Raw genomic sequence first — 18,916 nt, 5'->3', positions numbered from 1 at the left:
TAAAGCGTCTGCCTGGAATGCGGGAGACCTGGGTTTGATCCCTGGCTTGGGAAGATCCCCTGGACAAGGAAATGGCAACCCACTCCAGTACTCTTGCCTGGAGAATCCCATGGAGGGAGGAGCCTGGTGGGCTACAGTCCATGGGGTCGCAAAGAGTCGGACACGACTGAACGACTTCACTTAGCAAACCACAAAACTTAAACTTAGTAGCCTTAGTATAGTGAGAGTCCTTCCAATTTTTAGCATTTAGAGGGCAGTGTGGCAAGGAGTGCTGATTTCATTTCTTCAGCTCTACTTTCCTTCTTGATGAGAGAGAGGATTATAAATGGGACCTGTGTTAGTGAAAGGGAAGGTTACTCAGTTGCGTCCAACTCTTTGCGACCCTATGGACTATACAGTCCATGGAATTGTCCAGGCCAGAATACTGGAGTGGGTAGCCTTTGCCTTCTGCAGGGTATCTTCCAAACCCAGAGATCGAACCAAGGTCTCCCACATTGCAGGCAGATTCTTTACCAGCTGAGCCACTAGGGAAGCCCAAATGTAAAAATCTAACTGTGTAAAAATCTAACATGTATAACAATCTAACTGTGTGTAATGTCAATACTTAGCATAGTGGAAAACAATCCAAAAACAGGGCAAAGGAAAATTTACAGGTTAAAGACAAGGAATACTGACAAACCCCCCAAATAATAGCATTTTAAGAAATAGTTGCATTGACTTACAGCTTCCTCTTCTTTGCTGAGCAGTTTGGCACAGGACAAGAAGTCTTCATACTTGGCATAAGGAATAACCGGTTCTGGGAGTTCTCGGAGATACAGTTTAAGAAGTGATGCCACTGTGTGTACATCTGTGTTGCTGTGGGGATAGAAGTATGGAGATTTTTTATGGAGTGAAGTTTATACTATTTGATTCATTTTTCATCAAATATACATCTAAGAGTCAGACTTCTGTATTCTGTTGGCAATTAAATTAGTCAATCCAGCTTTCAAGAGGCACATACTTAGGTAACGCCTATTAGATGCTACTACAGGTGGGGAAGAGAAGGACCTAGAGGGACTTGGAATCCTCAGTGTGGTTTGAAAATATTCAAAAGTGTAAACACTCATATTTTGTGTGTATCTGATGTTAAGCAAGAATGTTACTTTCATAAAACAATGAGAATATATGTACCAGATTTTAAATAAAACATAATGCAGCATACCCCAAATGCCCAGTCTACATATGTGTGTGATCAGTTATCTCCAACACTTTGTGATCCCTGTCCCACCAGATTCCTCTGTCCATGGAATTTCCCAGGCAAGAATACTGGCATGGGTTGCCATTTCCTACTCCAGGGGATCTTCCTGACCCAGAGATCAAAGCTCTGTCTCCACACCTCCTGTATTTCAGGCAGATTCTTTACCACTGAGCCACTGGGAAAGTCCTATGTGTATATTAATTAATATAAAATTAATTATCTCTGGATCCTAAATTCATTTCTTATTCTCTAGAAGACATTGGTGATTGGTTATAGACACATAAAGTTTAGTATGGCATGTTCTAGCTTTTTAAAAAAGTTCATTTTAAAGATGGTTGTTCTCAGCATGATTGCTTGTCTAATAATCTAAGATAGCTGCGAATCCTTAGAGTCTTTTAGAAAGCAAAGGGAGGTGCTACAAAAATAAGCACTGAAAATTCAACGTGTCCTCTGTGTAACGTGCAAAATTTATTTTTATTTTCTGCTGAATACCAGAGTAACAGGATAATCTCCTGAAATATTAATTTATATTTTTTTCTCTGTATCCCTGTTAATCCATGAAGATGGCTGAGAGCAGAGATAGGAAGAGGCAGTTGTTTGTTTTGGGGATTTTTTGGTTTCCTTTTGCTTTGCTTCTTGGGGGCTGGTGGGGAAAAGGAGCATGGGAAGGAGAGGTGGTGGTCAGGGGGAGGGGGAAAGGTCAATTGATTCCCAGGAAGTGGGAAGAGCGGTGGTGAGCAAGACCAGGGATTCTGTAAGCTGTGGGAACAAACACTGCACTCTGTGACTCTGCTTCGGGAAGTGATGAGTCGCTGAAAGGTCTTCCTTCAGAAGCTGGGATCCAGGCCCTGGGACTTCCTGCCTCCGTGACTATTCTCTTGCCCCAAGGGTGACATAGAAGCAGAGTTGACGTCACAGTTCTACATGGACTGAAACAATGGGCATCTCAGTTCTCAATTTTGGACTCTCAGCTTGATTTCCTCAACTATTTCCCCCGCATCTATTCTGTAATGGAAATTACAGAAAACACAATGGCTAGGACCCTAAGGAATATTCTAGCCTGCTTATAATTTATAATCTGGTGGGAGCAGGAGACAGAAAGTAGGTAACACAGGTGCATGCAGGCTAAGTCCCTTAAGTTGTGTTCGACTCTTCACAACCCAAAGGATCGTAGCCCGCCAGGCTCCTCTGTCCATGGGATTCTCCAGGCAAGAATACTAGAGTGGGTTGCCATGCCCTCCTCCAGGGGATCTTCCCTACCCAGGGATCAAACCCATGTCTCTTATGTCTCCTGCATGGGCAGGTGGGTTCTTTCCTGCTAGTGCCACCTGGAAAGCCCTAATAACACAAGTCAGTCAGTCAGTTCAGTCGCTTAGTCGTGTCCGACTCTTTGCGACCCCATGAACCGCAGCACACCAGGCCTCCCTGTCCATCACCAACTCCCGGAGTTTACCCAAACCCATGTCCATTGAGTCTGTGATGCCATCCAACCATCTCATCCTCTGTCATTCCCTTCTCCTCCTGCCCTCAATCTTTCCCAACATCAGGGTCTTTTCAAATGAGTCAGCTCTTCGCATCAGGTGGCCAAAGTATTGGAGTTCCAGCTTCAACATCAGTCCTTCCACTGAACACCCAGGACTGATTTCCTTTAGGATGGACTGGTTGGATCTCCTTGCAGTCCAAGGGACTCTTGAGTCTTCTCTAACACCACAGTTCAAAAGCATCAATTCTTTGGCACTCAGCTCTCTTTATAGTCCAACTCTCACATCCATACATGACCACTGGAAAAACCACAGCCTCAACTAGACAGACCTTTGTTGACAAAGTGATGTCTCTGCTTTTTAATATGCTGTCTAGGTTGGTCATAACTTTCCTTCCAAGGAGTAAGCATCTTAATTTCATGGCTGCAATCACCATCTGCAGTGATTTTGGAGCCCAGAAAAATAAAGTCAATAACACAAGTATCTAACTGCAAAGTGTGTGAATGATAATAAGGAAAAGTATTGGGTGCCATCTAATAGCAAAAAAAGACTAATTCAGGAATTGAAGGGCTTCTCTGAGGAAGTGATGTTGAGGCTAAGATGTGAGAGAGTGTAAGAATGAACTGAGAATGAAGAATAAAAGAAGCCATTCTGATTAAAGCAAGGCAGGTAAACAGAGCCCAAAGTGGGAAACTGACAATAAGCTAAGGGAGAACAGAGGTCAGAGGATGAAGTCTGAGCAGAAGGGAGCATCTTCAAAGATCACGGGACTTCACCTACCTCAGAATTAGACAGGGCAAGGGCTGAGGTTTTCCATTTTAACATCAGAGCCAGTTGGGGCAAGTAGGATATACTGTCAACCATTTTACAGATGCTAAAATGATGGGGGTGTTCTCATAGGACATGTCTTTAACCAATTTTATTCTTTTCATAATTACAGAAATGATTTTTTTTTCTATTAAGTTTCTAATAGACAATGTAGAAACCATCTTAAAGGCTAGTAAAGAAAATAAAAATCATGTTTCTGGGACATCTTGAAAACTGTGTTCAAGTTCACTTATTCCTAAAAATACTTTCCAAAATATTTTTTGAAAAGATATACATAAAATAGTCTTAATGGTAAAGCAAAATAAAAGACACTAGTGTTTTTTTTTTTTTTTTCTTTTCTGGTAAATTACTCTATTTCATACAGTCCAAAGCCCCTCTGTGTTTCTCTCAGTTCAATTCAGTCGCTCAGTCATGTCCGACTCTCTGCGACCCTATGAATCGCAGCATGCCAGGCCTCCCTGTCCATCACCAACTCCCAGAGTTCACTCAGACTCACATCCATCGAGTCGGTGATGCCATCCAGCCATCTCATCCTCTGTCGTCCCCTTCTCCTCCTGCCCCCAATCCCTCTCAGCATCAGAATCTTTTCCAATGAGCCAACTCTTCACATGAGGTGGCCAAAGTACTGGAGTTTCAGCTTTAGCACATCATTCCTTCCAAAGAAATCCCAGGGCTGATCTCCTTTAGAATGGACTAGTTGGATCTCCTTGCAGTCCAAGGGACTCTCAAGAGTCTTCTCAAACACCACAGTTCAAAAGCATCAATTCTTCGGCGCTCAGCTTTCTTCACAGTCCAACACTCACATCCATACATGACCACTGGAAAAACCATAGCCTTGACTAGATGGACCTTGGTTGGCAAAGTAATGTCTCTGCTTTTCAATATGCTATCTAGGTTGGTCATAACTTTTCTTCCAAGGAGTAAGCGTCTTTTAATTTCATGGCTGCAGTCACCATCTGTAGTGATTTTGGAGCCCCCCAAAATAAAGTCTGACACTGTTTCCACTGTTTCCCCATCTATTTCCCATGAAGTGATGGGACCAGATGCCATGATCTTCATTTTCTGAATGTTGAGCTTTAAGCCAACTTTTTCACTCTCTACTTTCACTTTCATCAAGAGGCTTTTTAGTTCCTCTTCACTTTCTGCCATAAGGGTGGTGTCATCTTCATATCTGAGGTTATTGATATTTCTCCCGGCAATCTTGATTCCAGCTTGTGTTTCTTCCTGCCTCTAGATATGCAGTAAAGCACCAGACACTTGAAAGCTCAGTCACGAGCATTAACAGAACCACAACCTGGGGCAGGATATGCAGTGACATCTATTATTGCAATTAAGGATTTCCATTTTATGATTCTATTCATATCTAGTCCACTCTAATCCAATCCAATCCGTGACTGGGTTGTTGGGTTGTGTTGCCTTCAAAGTTAATGCTCCTTCTAGTAGCATTAGAGAAAAAGCACAGCAAAGAATACCAAAATAATATAAAATAAGTATAAGTTCAATGGGGCTTCCCAGGTAGCTCAATGGTAAAGAATCCATCTGCCAGTGAGGGAGACATAAGAGACTTGGATTTGATCCCTGTGTACAGAATATCCCCTAGAGAAGCAAACGGCAATCCACTCCAACATACTTGCCTGGGTAATTCCATGAACAGAGGAGCCTGGTGTGTACAGTCTATGAGGTCAGAAAGAGGTGCACACACCAGAGCCACTGAGCCCATGTGCGTAATTTCAATATGTGGAGTATATCAAGTATAATTTATAGGCTCATATAAATAGAATATATAAAAATGTGAATTAAATGCAATAAATACATGAGACAATAATGATAAACAAGAAATACATTTTGAAGACATCTTTTTGTGTTTCCACGATAAAGTTGAGCTGTAGCAGTGAGGACCTTTGAACAGTAGGTGGCGCGAAAGCAAAGTCAGACTAATGGCAATGGTGTGAAAACTGTGAAGGATGAAACAGCGCAGAATCATTCTTCACCCACCAGCAATTTTCTTAGCACCAAAGCTGCAGTAATGCTCCAGGAATAGAAATATCTGAGCTATGAATCAAGATAAGAGATGTGAACCGGTATAACTATTTTATTCCTTCCCTAAAGTGATACGTTAATTAGTTTCCAGCATTATAAGTATATACCTATACTCTGCTAGTTATACAAAAATGGTAAGAAAAAAATGACAAATATGTTATTTTTTATTTCAGTTAGTAAAGGCTATTACATTTTTTTTTTTTTTGCTTAAAGGCAACAACTTAAAAATTTATGACTTTTTGAGATGCTTTGCTAAATTTAGGTTATTTTGTAGAAATAGAGACTTCTCCCTTTGCATTGTGCTCTCATTTTTAGCTTTGTCCTTTTCCCACTGAACTTCCCTTGTGGCTCAGCTGGTAAGGAATCTGCCTGCAATGCAGGAGACCTGGGTTCGATCCCTGGGTTGGGATGATCCCCTGGAGAAGGGAAAGGCTACCCACTCTAGTATTCTGGCCTGGACAATTCCATGGACTGTATAGTCCATGGGGTCACCAAGAGTTGAACACGACTGAGTGACTTTCACTTTCCCACTGAATGGAAGAAAACAATTGTTTCAGGAAGACTGGAACATGTTTGTCAGTTCCAGTTCACCTCAAGAGGATCCCAGTCCATCCTCCTTAACTGCCAGTAGGCTACTCACTGCAAGGGGAAATCTGATATTTCTCTGAAAAATCTCTTTGTATATCCATTCTACAAATAGCTACCTCCTGCATCTAACTCTGCAGCCTTGTATCTCTTACTGAAAAGCCCCTATTTTGCCTAATTAATATTTGCTTTAATATGTACAGTCAGTTAAGTACATATCCATGGTATGCGTTAATTGCTCAAAGTACCTCATGCGATACACTCTTTGCCTCAGAGAAATATATCATGTCTTACAACAAAGTGAATGGACTGTATTAGAACAAGAGTCGATATACAATAGGGAGTTAAAATCCCTAAACTGGTTAATAATAGTAGTAGTAATAATAATAGTAACAATAGCAGCAGCACACACTTATACACATCTGTCCCTCTCTCAGGTCCTCAGAGTAGCCCAGTGAGTGGGTCCTTTTAAACTCCACTTGGGTAAACAAACAGGAAACTGCACAGAAAGCAAATTGGGGCTAATCACTGAGATATGAGGGGTTTTGTTTTTTTTTTAAAGAAGCTCTTTTGAAAAATATTTTATTTATTTATTTTTGGCTGCCCTGGGTCTCGCTGCTGCACACGAGCTTTCTCTAGTTGTGGCGAGCAGGGGCTACTCTCCAGTTGCAGCGCTCAGGCTTCTCACTGCGGAGACATCTCTTGTTGCTTTCGAGTTCGGGCTTTGGAGTTTGGGCTTCAGTAACCGTGGCACATGGGCTTAGTTACCCTGCGGCATGTGGGATCTTCTCCCACCAGGGATCGAACCCACGTCTTCCACATTGGCAGGTTCATTTTTTTACTGGACCACTAAGGCAGTCCCAAGGTGGGGGTTTGGGTGGTTTAAAAATCACACTCTTGGGAGAAATTCAAAACTATGTGCTAATGTAAATTCATTACCCAGACCTCAGGTCTTTTTCACTCACCTGGTGGGAAAATCTGTTTTCAGAAATTAAGTTAAAAATTGCGCACTTCATATCCAGTGAAAGCAAAAAGACCATGGCAGGCCCAGGGATCCCGAGTGAAAGAGCTATCAGGCCAGAAGATTCTCTGTAGCATATGTCCCTTAATTGCTCAACAGATGGAATTTGTTTCACCTTAGATTGGACTTGGACTTTAATTCTGGATTCTGTGGTGTTTTTTAAAATCGAGCCTGATTTCCATGTGACTTTCTATAAAGGACCCAATTTTACATCCTTGCAGGTCTTCCTTTGGTCATTTTGAGATTGCTCTATCATTCACTCACCAAATAGTTCTTGAACACCTACAGTGTCTACTGCCTTTCACCCCATTCTAGGTATAACAGACATGAACAACATAGATCTTTTTTGTCCCCCTTGGGCTTATATTGCTAACCCATTACCATCAACTTCCCTGATAGCTCAGTTGGTAAAGAATCCACCTGCAATGCAGGAGATCCTGGTTCGATTCCTGGGCTAGGAAGATCTGCTGGAGAAGGGATAGGCTACCCACTCTATTATTCTTGGGCTTCCCTTCTGGCTCAGCTGGTAAAGAATCCACCTGCAATGAGGGAGACCTGGATTCAGTCTCTGTGTTAGGAAGATCCCCTGGAGAAGGGAAAGGCCACCCACTCCAGTATTCTAGCCTGGAGAATTCCATGGACTGTATAATCCACGGGGTCGCAAAGAATCGGACACGACTGAGCGACTTTCACTTTTCACTTTCATCACCATCAACACGTTTCCATACCATGCTTCATTTATTTGACTTAAACTTTTTCTGTATATTCCAGGTGGAAAGTCCCTGCCAGGTGTGTGGTTGTAAGAAGCTTTTTATACTTCCCAGAGTTTGCTTGTTTATTTATAATCTATGTACAATATAGGCCTTTGACTAATCTGGGATAAAGGAATCTGACAACAATCCCTCTTGCTCATCCTCTAACCCCACTTCCACCTTCCCTGATAAACAGAATCATGCACACAGATAAGGAGAATGCCACAGTGATTACAAGTATAATACCACACAGATCAAAACCTTAAAACTTTTAAGCCTCAAAATTAGAAGTGGGAATTTTTCACTGTGGATACAGAACACATCATAATTTAAGTGACTAAAATGAATTTCCAGTGTACCCACACAGGAAATTTATTACACTTATTGCAAAGTTCTTTGCAACACATATAGTGAGATGACCTAAGATCTGCTTGGAATTAAGAAAAAATAATGTAATGCCCATCAAGTCACAGGGAGAACGTATATGAGACTGAAACATTCAGGAGCATTACCAAGATGAAGCCTGCCAACAAACTGTCTAAAACTACACGCTGTTCTGTGCGCCAAATTCACTAGGACATGGAAAAGTGAGTCCAAAGGCAGCAGGCAGTTCCAAACTAAACATTTACAAGAAAAGTCTGGTTCTGTTCTAGCTTTTCTTTTTTTTAAATGTATCTGTCATAACCAGATACCAGTATGCTTTTTGGCAGTGAAATCTGAATCTGGTTAAACTGTCTCGCCTCACTGTAGTTATGTAAGAGTCACTGCTGAATTACATACAACACCAAAGGACAGTTTTATCCGTCTGGACCACACTGAATTAGTGCTTGTCTCCAAGAAGCCTCCAGGCTTAAAAGCGACGATGGCAGAGAACTGCATGACGACCCTTGTATGGACTGAACACGTTTCCCCCAAATTCATATGTTGAAATCTCAACCTCCGATGTGATGACGTTTGGAGATGGGACCTTTGGGAGGTAATTAGGGTTAGATGAGGTCATGAGGGTGGGACTCTGGTTTGATGGGATTAGGGTCTTTATAATAAAAGACACAGGTAAGCTTGCTTCCAACTCCACTTGCTCTTGTGCACATGCAAAAGGAAAGGCCAGGTGAGTACAGGGTGAGAATGTGGCCATCTAAAAGCCAAAAAGAGAGTCTTCACCAGAGCCCACTCATGCTGGTATCCTGGTCTTCGACTGTCAGCCTCCAGAACTGTGAGAAAATAAATGTTTGTTGCTTAAACCACCCCGTGTGTGGTGTTCTATTAAGGCAGCCTGCGTGCATGCGAGCCTGCTCAGTGTCTCAGCTGTGTCCAACTCTTTGCAACCCCGTGGACCATAGCCGACAGACTTCTCTGTCCATGGGATTTCCCAGGCAAGAACATGAAGTGGGTTGCCATTTCCTCCTCCAGGGGATCTTCCACCCCAGGGGTTGAACCTGTATCTCTAGCATCTCCTGTATTGGCAGGTGGATCCTTTATCACTGAGCCACTTGGGAAGCTGTAATGTAACTCCCAAATCTGCATCTGGGGAGCTTACTTATAAAACCATGAAGGTATTGACAGAGTCCTAGGTAATGAAATGTCATCAGAAAGACAGAAACATGCTTTTAGATAATGTGGGTTTATGGAAATGTTGCCAGATTAACCAATGTGACACAGAAGAAAGTGATTCTCAGCCTTGGTTGTTCACTGGAGTCCCTGGAAAGCTTTTTAAAAACACTGATGATTGGTTTTTATATATTCTGATTAAATTAGACTAAGTGAAGCTTGGGCATTGAAATTTTTTAAAGAGCTCCTCTATTCTCAAGGTTGATTCTTAATAAAGAATATGTACTTGAGGTGGAAAACTTCCAAATAAGGAGGCAATTCTAATGTGTAATGTCATATGTTAAAATCTGGCTACTCTACCATCCATTAGAGCTGACCTAATTACATACTCATCTCCCTAGTGTTCCTGATGACAAAGGTAGGAGGGATGGTGATGGGAGATGTTGTTCATGCTCAAACCAAACTGTCATGTTGACATTTTTTTCCTACTTCTAAATTACTTACACATATGCGATTACTTATGTGTGTATAGACTCCTCCCTTAAAATGTTAGCTAGTCTGGAAATTAATCCTGAATATTCATTAGAAGGACTAATGCTGAAGCTGAAGCCCCAATACTTTGGCCACCTGATGCAAAGGGCTGACTCATTAGAAAAGACCCAGATGCTGGGAAAGATTGAAGGCAGGAGGAGAAAGGGACTACAAGGGACGAGATAGTTGGATAGCATCACTCAATGGACATGAGTTTGAGCAGGCTCTGGGAGATGGTGAAGGACAGGGGAGCCTGGTGTGCTGCAGTCCATGGGGTCACTAAGAGTCAGACATGACTGCAACTAAACAACAACAAATCAGATAACAAGAATATATGACAGCATGATATACAACCCAACATACCATACACACGTATGCACACACATGTGCAATACTCTGAGTGTAGGTGTAGGAAGATATTCCTTTGAGAAATCTGAGCTTGATGATTCCACATAATAGACCACTCAAATGAAAATAGCTATATTTCTACATGAGAAAAAAATTCATGGATATTCCTTGATTTGCTATTTCTGACAAATATTTCCCATGGGTAAGTCTCTAATTTCATTCATTTTTTGCCACCTCACTCGCCTTCTCCTTCTCTGGCCATCATTGCTTACTAATCAGCCCCCAAGCCTTTTTCCCTCTGCTGGCCTCTAAGTGTTATTTTCTATGTACACACCGTGGCTAAATCCAGGAGGTCAATTATCACTTCTCCACAATGATTATGAGTATACATCTCCATACCAGACTTTTCCACTGAATTCTTAGACATCCCATACCATCTCTGAACTCTGTATAAACAAAGCTGGATAACAGCAAAAATCTTGCAATAAAATTCTTTCTTTACCATTTTCTCAATGATGAATGGCATCACCATGCATACAAACAAGCAAGAAACCTGGAAGTCAACCTAAATTTTGCTTTTCCTGAGACTCTATATCTAAGAGTGACTGACTAGTGATTCTCAGACTGAGCTGCAGTTTGGAACCATCTGGAAAGTTTGAAAAATGCTAATAACTGGATCCTATATATTCTGATGTCGTACCTTATGAATCCATTCCGTCTTTATTGACACTACTCAAGTTCAAGATCATATCACTCACTTCCACTAATATAACAGCATTGGTCTTTTTTGCTATAAGCCTGTCTTCCCACCCTAGACCCCAAACACACATATATAGGTGATAATCATTTTGCCAACTACATAATAAGTGACAAGTAAAATGCCTTGTCATATAGCTTTTGAGGCCTTCCCAGGTGGCGCTAGTGGTAAGGAACCTGCCTGCCAATGCAGAAGACATAAGAGATACAGGTTCAATCCCTGGGTCAGGAAGATCCCCTTGAGGAGGAAATGGCAACCCACTTCAGTATTCTTGCCTGGAGAATCCCATGGACAGAGGAGCCTGGAAGGTCCATAGGGTGACAAAGGTTTGGACAGGACTGAAGTGACTTAGAATGCATGCATGCATAGTTTTGAATACATTTGAATACAAAGGGAGGATGTTTAAGAATATAAGATAAATATATATCACAGAGAAACATACATACATATTTTATAGGCAAGTCATTAGAGGTGGCATCATTTAGTCAGTTGGGATTATTGTTTGAGAACATTGCTTCACTTTATAAATAGCCACACTCTTTTTCTCTAAGTAAGTTAAAAATTTAGATTAAAAAATAAAAATAAAATCCAACATTTTCCATTATAGCACCAAGGTCATTTCACTGGAGTGGAAAGGCTAATGCAAATTAGACATTCAAAAGGCTTTATGTAGAATATTCAGAGACATTTCCTCACAGCAATATCACAACAGTATAACTCTGTTTTTAAAAGGCTACCATATTCATAAATAGGCTTTCAATTCCAACAATAATAAAAACATAAAACCTAAATAAACCTTAAACTGCTAATAGTAGATAAGGTCTGGACATCTAACACACAGCATAGTGAATTCAGTCAACAATATTGTATTATTAATGTCAAGTTTGCCAAGAGACTACATCTTAATTGTTCTCACTAAAAAAAAAAAATTATAATCATGTGATCTGGTAGATCAACAAATTTGGAAAACTCAGCAGTGGCCACAGGACTGGAAAAGGTCAGTTTTCATTCAAATCCCAAAGAAAGGTAATGCCAAATAATGCTCTAACTACTGCACAATTGCACTCATCTCACACGCTAGTAAAGTACTGCTCAAAATTCTCCAAGCCAGGCTTCGGCAATACGTGAACCATGAACTTCCAGATGTTCAAGCTGGTTTTAGAAAAGGCAGAGGAACCAGAGATCAAATTGCCAACATTCGCTGGATTATGGAAAAAGCAAGAGAGTTTCAGAAAAACAGCAATTTCTGCTTTATTGACTGTGCCAAAGCCTTTGACTGTGTGGATCACAATAAACTGTAGAAAATTCTGAAAGAGATGGGAATACCAGATCACCTGAACTGCCTCTTGAGAAATCTGTATGCAGGTGAGGAAGCAACAGTTAGAACTGGACATAGAACAACAGACTGGTTCCAAATAGGACAAGGAGTACATCAAGGCTGTATATTGTCACCCTGCTTATTTAACTTATATGCAGAGTACATCATGAGAAACACTGGGCTGGAGGAAGCACAAGCTGGAATCAAGATTGCTGGGAGAAATATAAATAACCTCAGTAATGCAGATGACACCACCCTTACGGCAGAAAGCAAAGAACTAAAGTGCCTCTTCATGAAAGTGAAAGAGGATAGTGAAAAAGTTGGTTTAAAGCCTAATATTCAGAAAACTAAGATCATGGTATCTGGTCCCATCAGTTCATGGCAAATAGATGGAGAAACAGTGGAAGCATTGGCAGACTTTATTTTTTGGGGCTCCACAATCACTGCAGATGGTGATTGCAGCCATGAAATTAAAAGGTGCTTACTCCTTGGAGGGAAAGCTATGACCAACCTAGACAGCATATTCAAAAGCAGAGACATTACTTTGCCAACAAAAGTCCGTCTAGTCAAGGCTATGGTTTTTCCAGTGGTCATGCATGGATGTGAGAGTTGGACTATGAAGTGAGCTGAGTGACGAAGAATTGATGCTTTTGAACTGTGGTGTTTGAGAAGACTCTTGAGAGTACCTTGGATTGCAAGGAGATCCAACCAGTCCATCCTAAAGGAGATCAGTCCTGGCTGTTCATTAGAAGGACTGATGTTGAAGCTGAAACTCCAATACTTTGGCCACCTGATGCAAAGAATTGACTCATTGGAAAAGACCCTGATGCTGGAAAAGATTGAGGGCAGGAGGAGAAGGGGATGACAGAGGATGAGATGGTTGGATGTCATCACCGACTTAATGGACGTGAGTCTGGGTAAACTCTGGGAGTTGGTGATGGACAGGGAGGCCTGGCGTGCTGCAGTTCATGGGGTCGCAGAGTTGGGCTGGACTGAGCGACTGAACTGAACTGACCTGGTGAGGTGCTACTGAACACTACAACAGCAATCATGCTCTGATATATATGTTATGGGCTCCCCAGGTGGCACTAGTGGTAAAGGACCCCCCTGCCAATATAGGAGACCCATGAGTCAGGGTTTCAGTCCCCTAATCAGGAAGATCCCCTGGAGGAGGACACGGCAACCCACTCCAGTATTCTTGCCTGAAGAATCCCATGGAGAGAGGGACCTGGCGGGCTACAGTCTATGGGGTTGCAAAGAATTGGACACGATTGAAGCGACTTAGCGTGCGCACGCATGCGCGCGCACACACACACGCACATCTGTGTTATATTTAACAAACACTGCATGCCTTAAACTTACAACATGTTTTATGTCAATTACATCTCAATAAAAATAAATTTAAAAAGGTGTTTTCAGCACTGTTTATAATAGCCAGGACATGGAAGCAACCTAGATGTCCATCAGCAGATGAATGGATAAGAAAGCTGTGGTACATATACACAATGGAGTATTACTCAGCCATTAAAAAGAATACATTTGAATCAGTTCTAATGAGGTGGATGAAACTGGAGCCTATTATACAGAGTGAAGTAAGCCAGAAGGAAAAACATAAATACAGTATACTAACGCATATATATGGAATTTAGAAAGATGGTAACAATAACCCTGTGTACGAGACAGCAAAAGAGACACTGATGTATAGAACAGTCTTATGGGCTCTGTGGGAGAGGGAGAGGGTGGGAAGATTTGGGAGAATGGCATTGAAACATGTAAAATATCATGTAAGAAACGAGTTGCCAGTCCAGGTTCAATGCACGATACTGGATGCTTGGGGCTAGTGCACTGGGACGACCCAGAGGGATGGTATGGGGAGGGAGGAGGGAGGAGGGTTCAGGATGGGGAACACATGTATACCTGTGGTGGATTCATTTTGATATTTGGCAAAACTAATACAATTATGTAAAGTTTAAAAATAAAATAAAATTAGAAAGAAAAAAAAGTGTTTTCAGTTACAAAATTAATTAACATATATAGTAAAATGAGTTAATATGGCTCTTATGACTTGGGATCCAAGGTCCAATGTTATGTCCAAAGTTAACTTGGAAGTAACATTCAAACACTCATGGTGCATCCTTTTACTATAAATGACATTGTGTGTGTGTGTGTGCGCACACGTGTGTGCATGTGCTCGTGCTCAATCATGTCCAACTCTTTGTGATCCCATGGACTGTAGGTCACCAGACTCCTCTGTCCATGGAATTTTCCAGGCAAGAATACTGGAGGGGGTTGCCATTTCCTTCTCCAGAGGATCTTCCTGAACCAGGGATCAAACCCACGTCTGTTGCATCTCATGCACTGGCAGGTGGATTCTTTACCACTGTGCCACCTGGGAAGCCCCATAAATGACATTAATACCATACAAACTCTTGTCATATGCTATGAAAAAAATTTTCCCATACATTTTTCCCATAGAAAATAAATCTGAGGTCAAAGAGTCACAAAGATTTTATTAAACTAAGACTCTATTCATATTTATAATGTATACAATTCCTTAGAATAAGTATTAACCTAAAGAATTATTTGAAGGTCACCAATGATATGATTAGAGATAGTCTGTTTGCAAACCACAGAGATTCTGCATGTGTATTTACATACTATATATACATATATATATATACATACTACATACACATTAAGGTACTACATATGCAAATAAGCAACATGTAAAACCAGTCGGTGTTGAAGACATTAATAAGAAAACAAAGTTATAGTAAGGAAACTTTGGTGGTTAGTTTTCAATAACTAGAAAAATTATTTGTTATACTTAACTCTGAGTTGCAAGGAGTTAGGCACGACTGAGCACACACACACAACATTATTTATAGTACAAGGATGCACCATTTGTGTTGCAATGTTACTTCTAAGTTAAATTTGGATATAACATTGAACCTTGAATCCCACTTCACCAGGGCCATATTAATTCATTTTAATATCCATGTTGATTAATTTTGTAACTGAAAACATATTTGTTTAGTTTATTTTTATGGAGATATACTTGACATGTAACATTGTGTTAGTCTAAGGTGTTATTCATAGAGTTTTTGACGATGTATCCAATTGGTTTTATGGTATGACGAAAATGAATCAAGACTCTCCCTGATTGACTATGCGTGTTGGATTTTGTTTTCTCTCAGTGCCAGAACTTTATTATATTTATTCAGAATTGTCTCAGGAGAAAGCTCTAGCCTTTGACATTGCACAGAGCATCTATTGTTGCCAATGGAAGAAGTAGTTAGTTTGCTACGATTTTTAATAAACATAGGCATTTCTAATTTAGGTGGGAGTCACGATGGAGTAATATCCACGCGTTAATACTTTCTCTGGCTGTTCTGTGAAATATGATTTCCTAAATTCATGAAGTGTGAAATATATGCCAGGAAATGCACGAATGATTTAAAAAATTGGAAAATTATTGTCAATTCAGATGACCTATTTTCAGGTGGATATAAAGAAAGCACTCATAGTAAGTGACACAAGAAAATTCATCGACAGATATTTTAAAATTATACTTAACAAACTGCACTTATTATTCATTGGATTATGTGACTACAGCTTGAAAGAAGTGGACTAAGATACTTCTTGTTCACTTCACATATCCCTCAGGAATGGCTCAGGAAAAAAAAAAACAAAACTGGAAGGAATAACATATATTTGCTAAGCAAGACTATCCCCAAGAAAAAGAAACGCAAAAAAGCAAAATAGCTGACTGAGGAGGCCTTACAAATAGCTGTGAAAAGAAATGAAAAGCAGGGGAGAAAAGGAAAGATATACCCATTTGAATGCAGAGTTCCAAAGAATAGCAAGGAGATGTAAGAAAAGGGAACCCTCTTACACTGTTGGTGGGAATGCAAACTAGTACAGCCACTATGGAGAACAGTGTGGAGATTCCTTAAAAAACTGGAAATACAACTGCCTTATGATCCAGCAATCCCACTGCTGGGCATACACACTGAGGAAACCAGAAGGGAAAGAGACACATGTACCCCAATGTTCATTGCAGCACTGTTTATGATAGCCAGAACATGGAAGCAACCTAGATGTCCATCAGCAGATGAATGGATAAGAAAGCAGTGGTACATATACACAATGGAGTATTACTCAGCCATTAAAAAGAATACATTTGAATCAGTTCTAATCAGGTGGATGAAACTGGAGCCTATTATACAGAGTGAAGTAAGCCAGAAAGAAAAACACCAATACAGTATACTAACACATATATATGGAATTTAGAACGATGGTAACAATAACCCTGTATATGAGACAGCAAAAGAGACACTGATGTATGGAACAGTCTTATGGACTCTGTGGGAGAGGGAGAGGGTGGGATGATTTGGGAGAATGGCATTGAAACGTGTATACTATCATGTATGAAACGAGTCGCCAGTCCAGGTTCGATGCATGATACTGGATGCTTGGGGCTGGTGCACTGGGATGACCCAGAGGGATGGTACGGGGAGGGAGGAGGGAGGAGGGTTCAGGATGGGGAACACATGTATACCTGTGGCAGATTCATTTTGATATTTGGCAAAACCAATACAATATTGTAAAGTTTTAAAATAAAATAAAATAAAATAATAAAAAAGAAAGCCTTCCTCAGTGATCAGTGCAAAGAATAGAGGAAAACAATAGAATGGGAAAGACTAGAGATCTCTTCAAGAAAATTAGAGATACCAAGGGAACATTTCATGCAAAAATGGGCTCAATAAAGGACAGAAATGGTAAGGACCTAACAGAAGCAGAAGATATTAAGAAGAGGTGGGAAGAATACACAGTAGAACTGTACAAAAGAGATCTTAACGGCCGAATCACCTAGAGCCAGACATCCTGGAATGTGAAGTCAAGTGGGCCTTAGGAAGCATCACTATGAACAAAGCTAGTGCAGGTGATGGAATTCCAGTTGAGCTATTTCAAATCCTAAAAGATGATGCTGTGAAAGTGCTGCACTCAATATGCCAGCAAATCTGGAAAACTCAGGGAAGTGGCCACAGGACTGGAAAAGATCAGTTTTCATTCCAATGCTTGACAAAGGCAAAGAATGCTCAAACTACTACACAACTGCACTCATCTCACACACTAGTAAAGTAATGCTTAAAACTTTCCAAGCCAGGCTTCAGCAATACATAAACTGTGAACTTCCAGATGTTCAAACTGGTTTTAGGAAAGGCAGATGAACCAGAGATCAAATTGCCAACATTTGCTGGATCATAGAAAAAGCAAGAGAGTTCCAGAAAAACATCAATTTCTGCTTTATTGACTATACCAAAGTCTTTGACTGTGTGGATCCCAATAAACTGTGGAAAATTCTGAGAGAGATGGGAATACCTGATCACCTGACCTTCCTCTTGAGAAATCTGTATGCAGGTCAGGAAGCAACAGTTAGAACTGGACATGGAACAACAGACTGGTTCCAAATAGGAAAAGGAGTACATCAAGGCTGTATATTGTGACCCTGTTTATTTAACTTATATGCAGGGTACATCATGAGAAACGCTGGACTGGAAGAAGCACAAGCTGGAACCAAGATTGCTGGGAGAAATATCAATAACCTCAGATATGCAGATGACATCAACCTTATGGCAGAAAGTGAAGAAGAACTAAAGAGCCTCTTGATGAAACTGAAAGAGGAGAGAGAAAAGTTGGCTTAAAGTTCAATATTCAGAAAACTAAGATCATGGCATCTGGTCCCATCACTTCATGGCAAATAGATGGATAAACAGTGGTAACATTGTCAGACTTTATTTTTTGGGGCTCCACAATCACTTCAGATGGTGACTGCAGCCATGAAATTAAAAGATGCTTACTCCTTGGAAGGAAAGTTAAGACCAACCTAGACAGCATATTAAAAAGCAGAGACATTACTTTGCCAACAAAGATTGTCTACTTAAGGCTATAGTTTTTCCAGTGGTCATGTATGACTGTGAGAGTCGGACTATAAAGAAAGCTGAGTGCCGAAGAATTGATGCTTTTGAACTGTTGTGTTGGAGAAGACTCTTGAGAGTCCCTTGGACTGCAAGGAGATCCAACCAGTCCATCCTAAAAGAGATCAGTCCTGGGTGTTCATTGGAAGGACTGATGTTGAAGCTGAAACTCCAATACTTTGGCCACCTGATGTGACGAGTTGACTCATTTGAAAAGACCGTGATGCTCGGAAAGATTGAAGGCGCGAGGAGAATGGGATGACAGAGGATGAGATGGTTGGACGACATCACTGACTCAATGGACATGAGTTTGAGTAAATTCTGGGAGTTGGTGATGGACAGGGAGGCCTAGCATGCTGCAGTCCATAGGGTGACAAAGAGTCGGACATGACTGACTGAGTGATTGAACTGAACTGAACTAAAGTATACTATGATTATGTAATTATCTAGTGAGATGTGATGGAGAAGGCAATGGCAAGCCACTCCAAT

The 18,916-nt window shown here is 40.8% G+C and overlaps 1 protein-coding gene across 9 annotated transcripts in view; it reads right to left on the bottom strand.

The window, feature by feature from the left end:
* Positions 1 to 18,916, bottom strand: part of ARHGAP24 (Rho GTPase activating protein 24) — an 881,574-nt gene that overhangs the window by 15,763 nt on the left and 846,895 nt on the right. For all 9 annotated transcript variants that reach the window (XM_024993366.2, XM_005208198.3, XM_059887611.1 and 6 more), the window contains 1 exon segment: positions 723 to 855. In XM_024993366.2, the coding sequence (XP_024849134.1) occupies positions 723 to 855 (133 nt within the window).

This window comes from Bos taurus, chromosome 6, assembly GCF_002263795.3.
Source record: "Bos taurus isolate L1 Dominette 01449 registration number 42190680 breed Hereford chromosome 6, ARS-UCD2.0, whole genome shotgun sequence".
In the NCBI taxonomy this organism is placed as follows: Eukaryota; Metazoa; Chordata; class Mammalia; order Artiodactyla; family Bovidae; genus Bos; species Bos taurus.
Note: the sequence above shows the minus strand (reverse complement) of the source record. Positions and strands in the feature narration are given on the sequence as shown.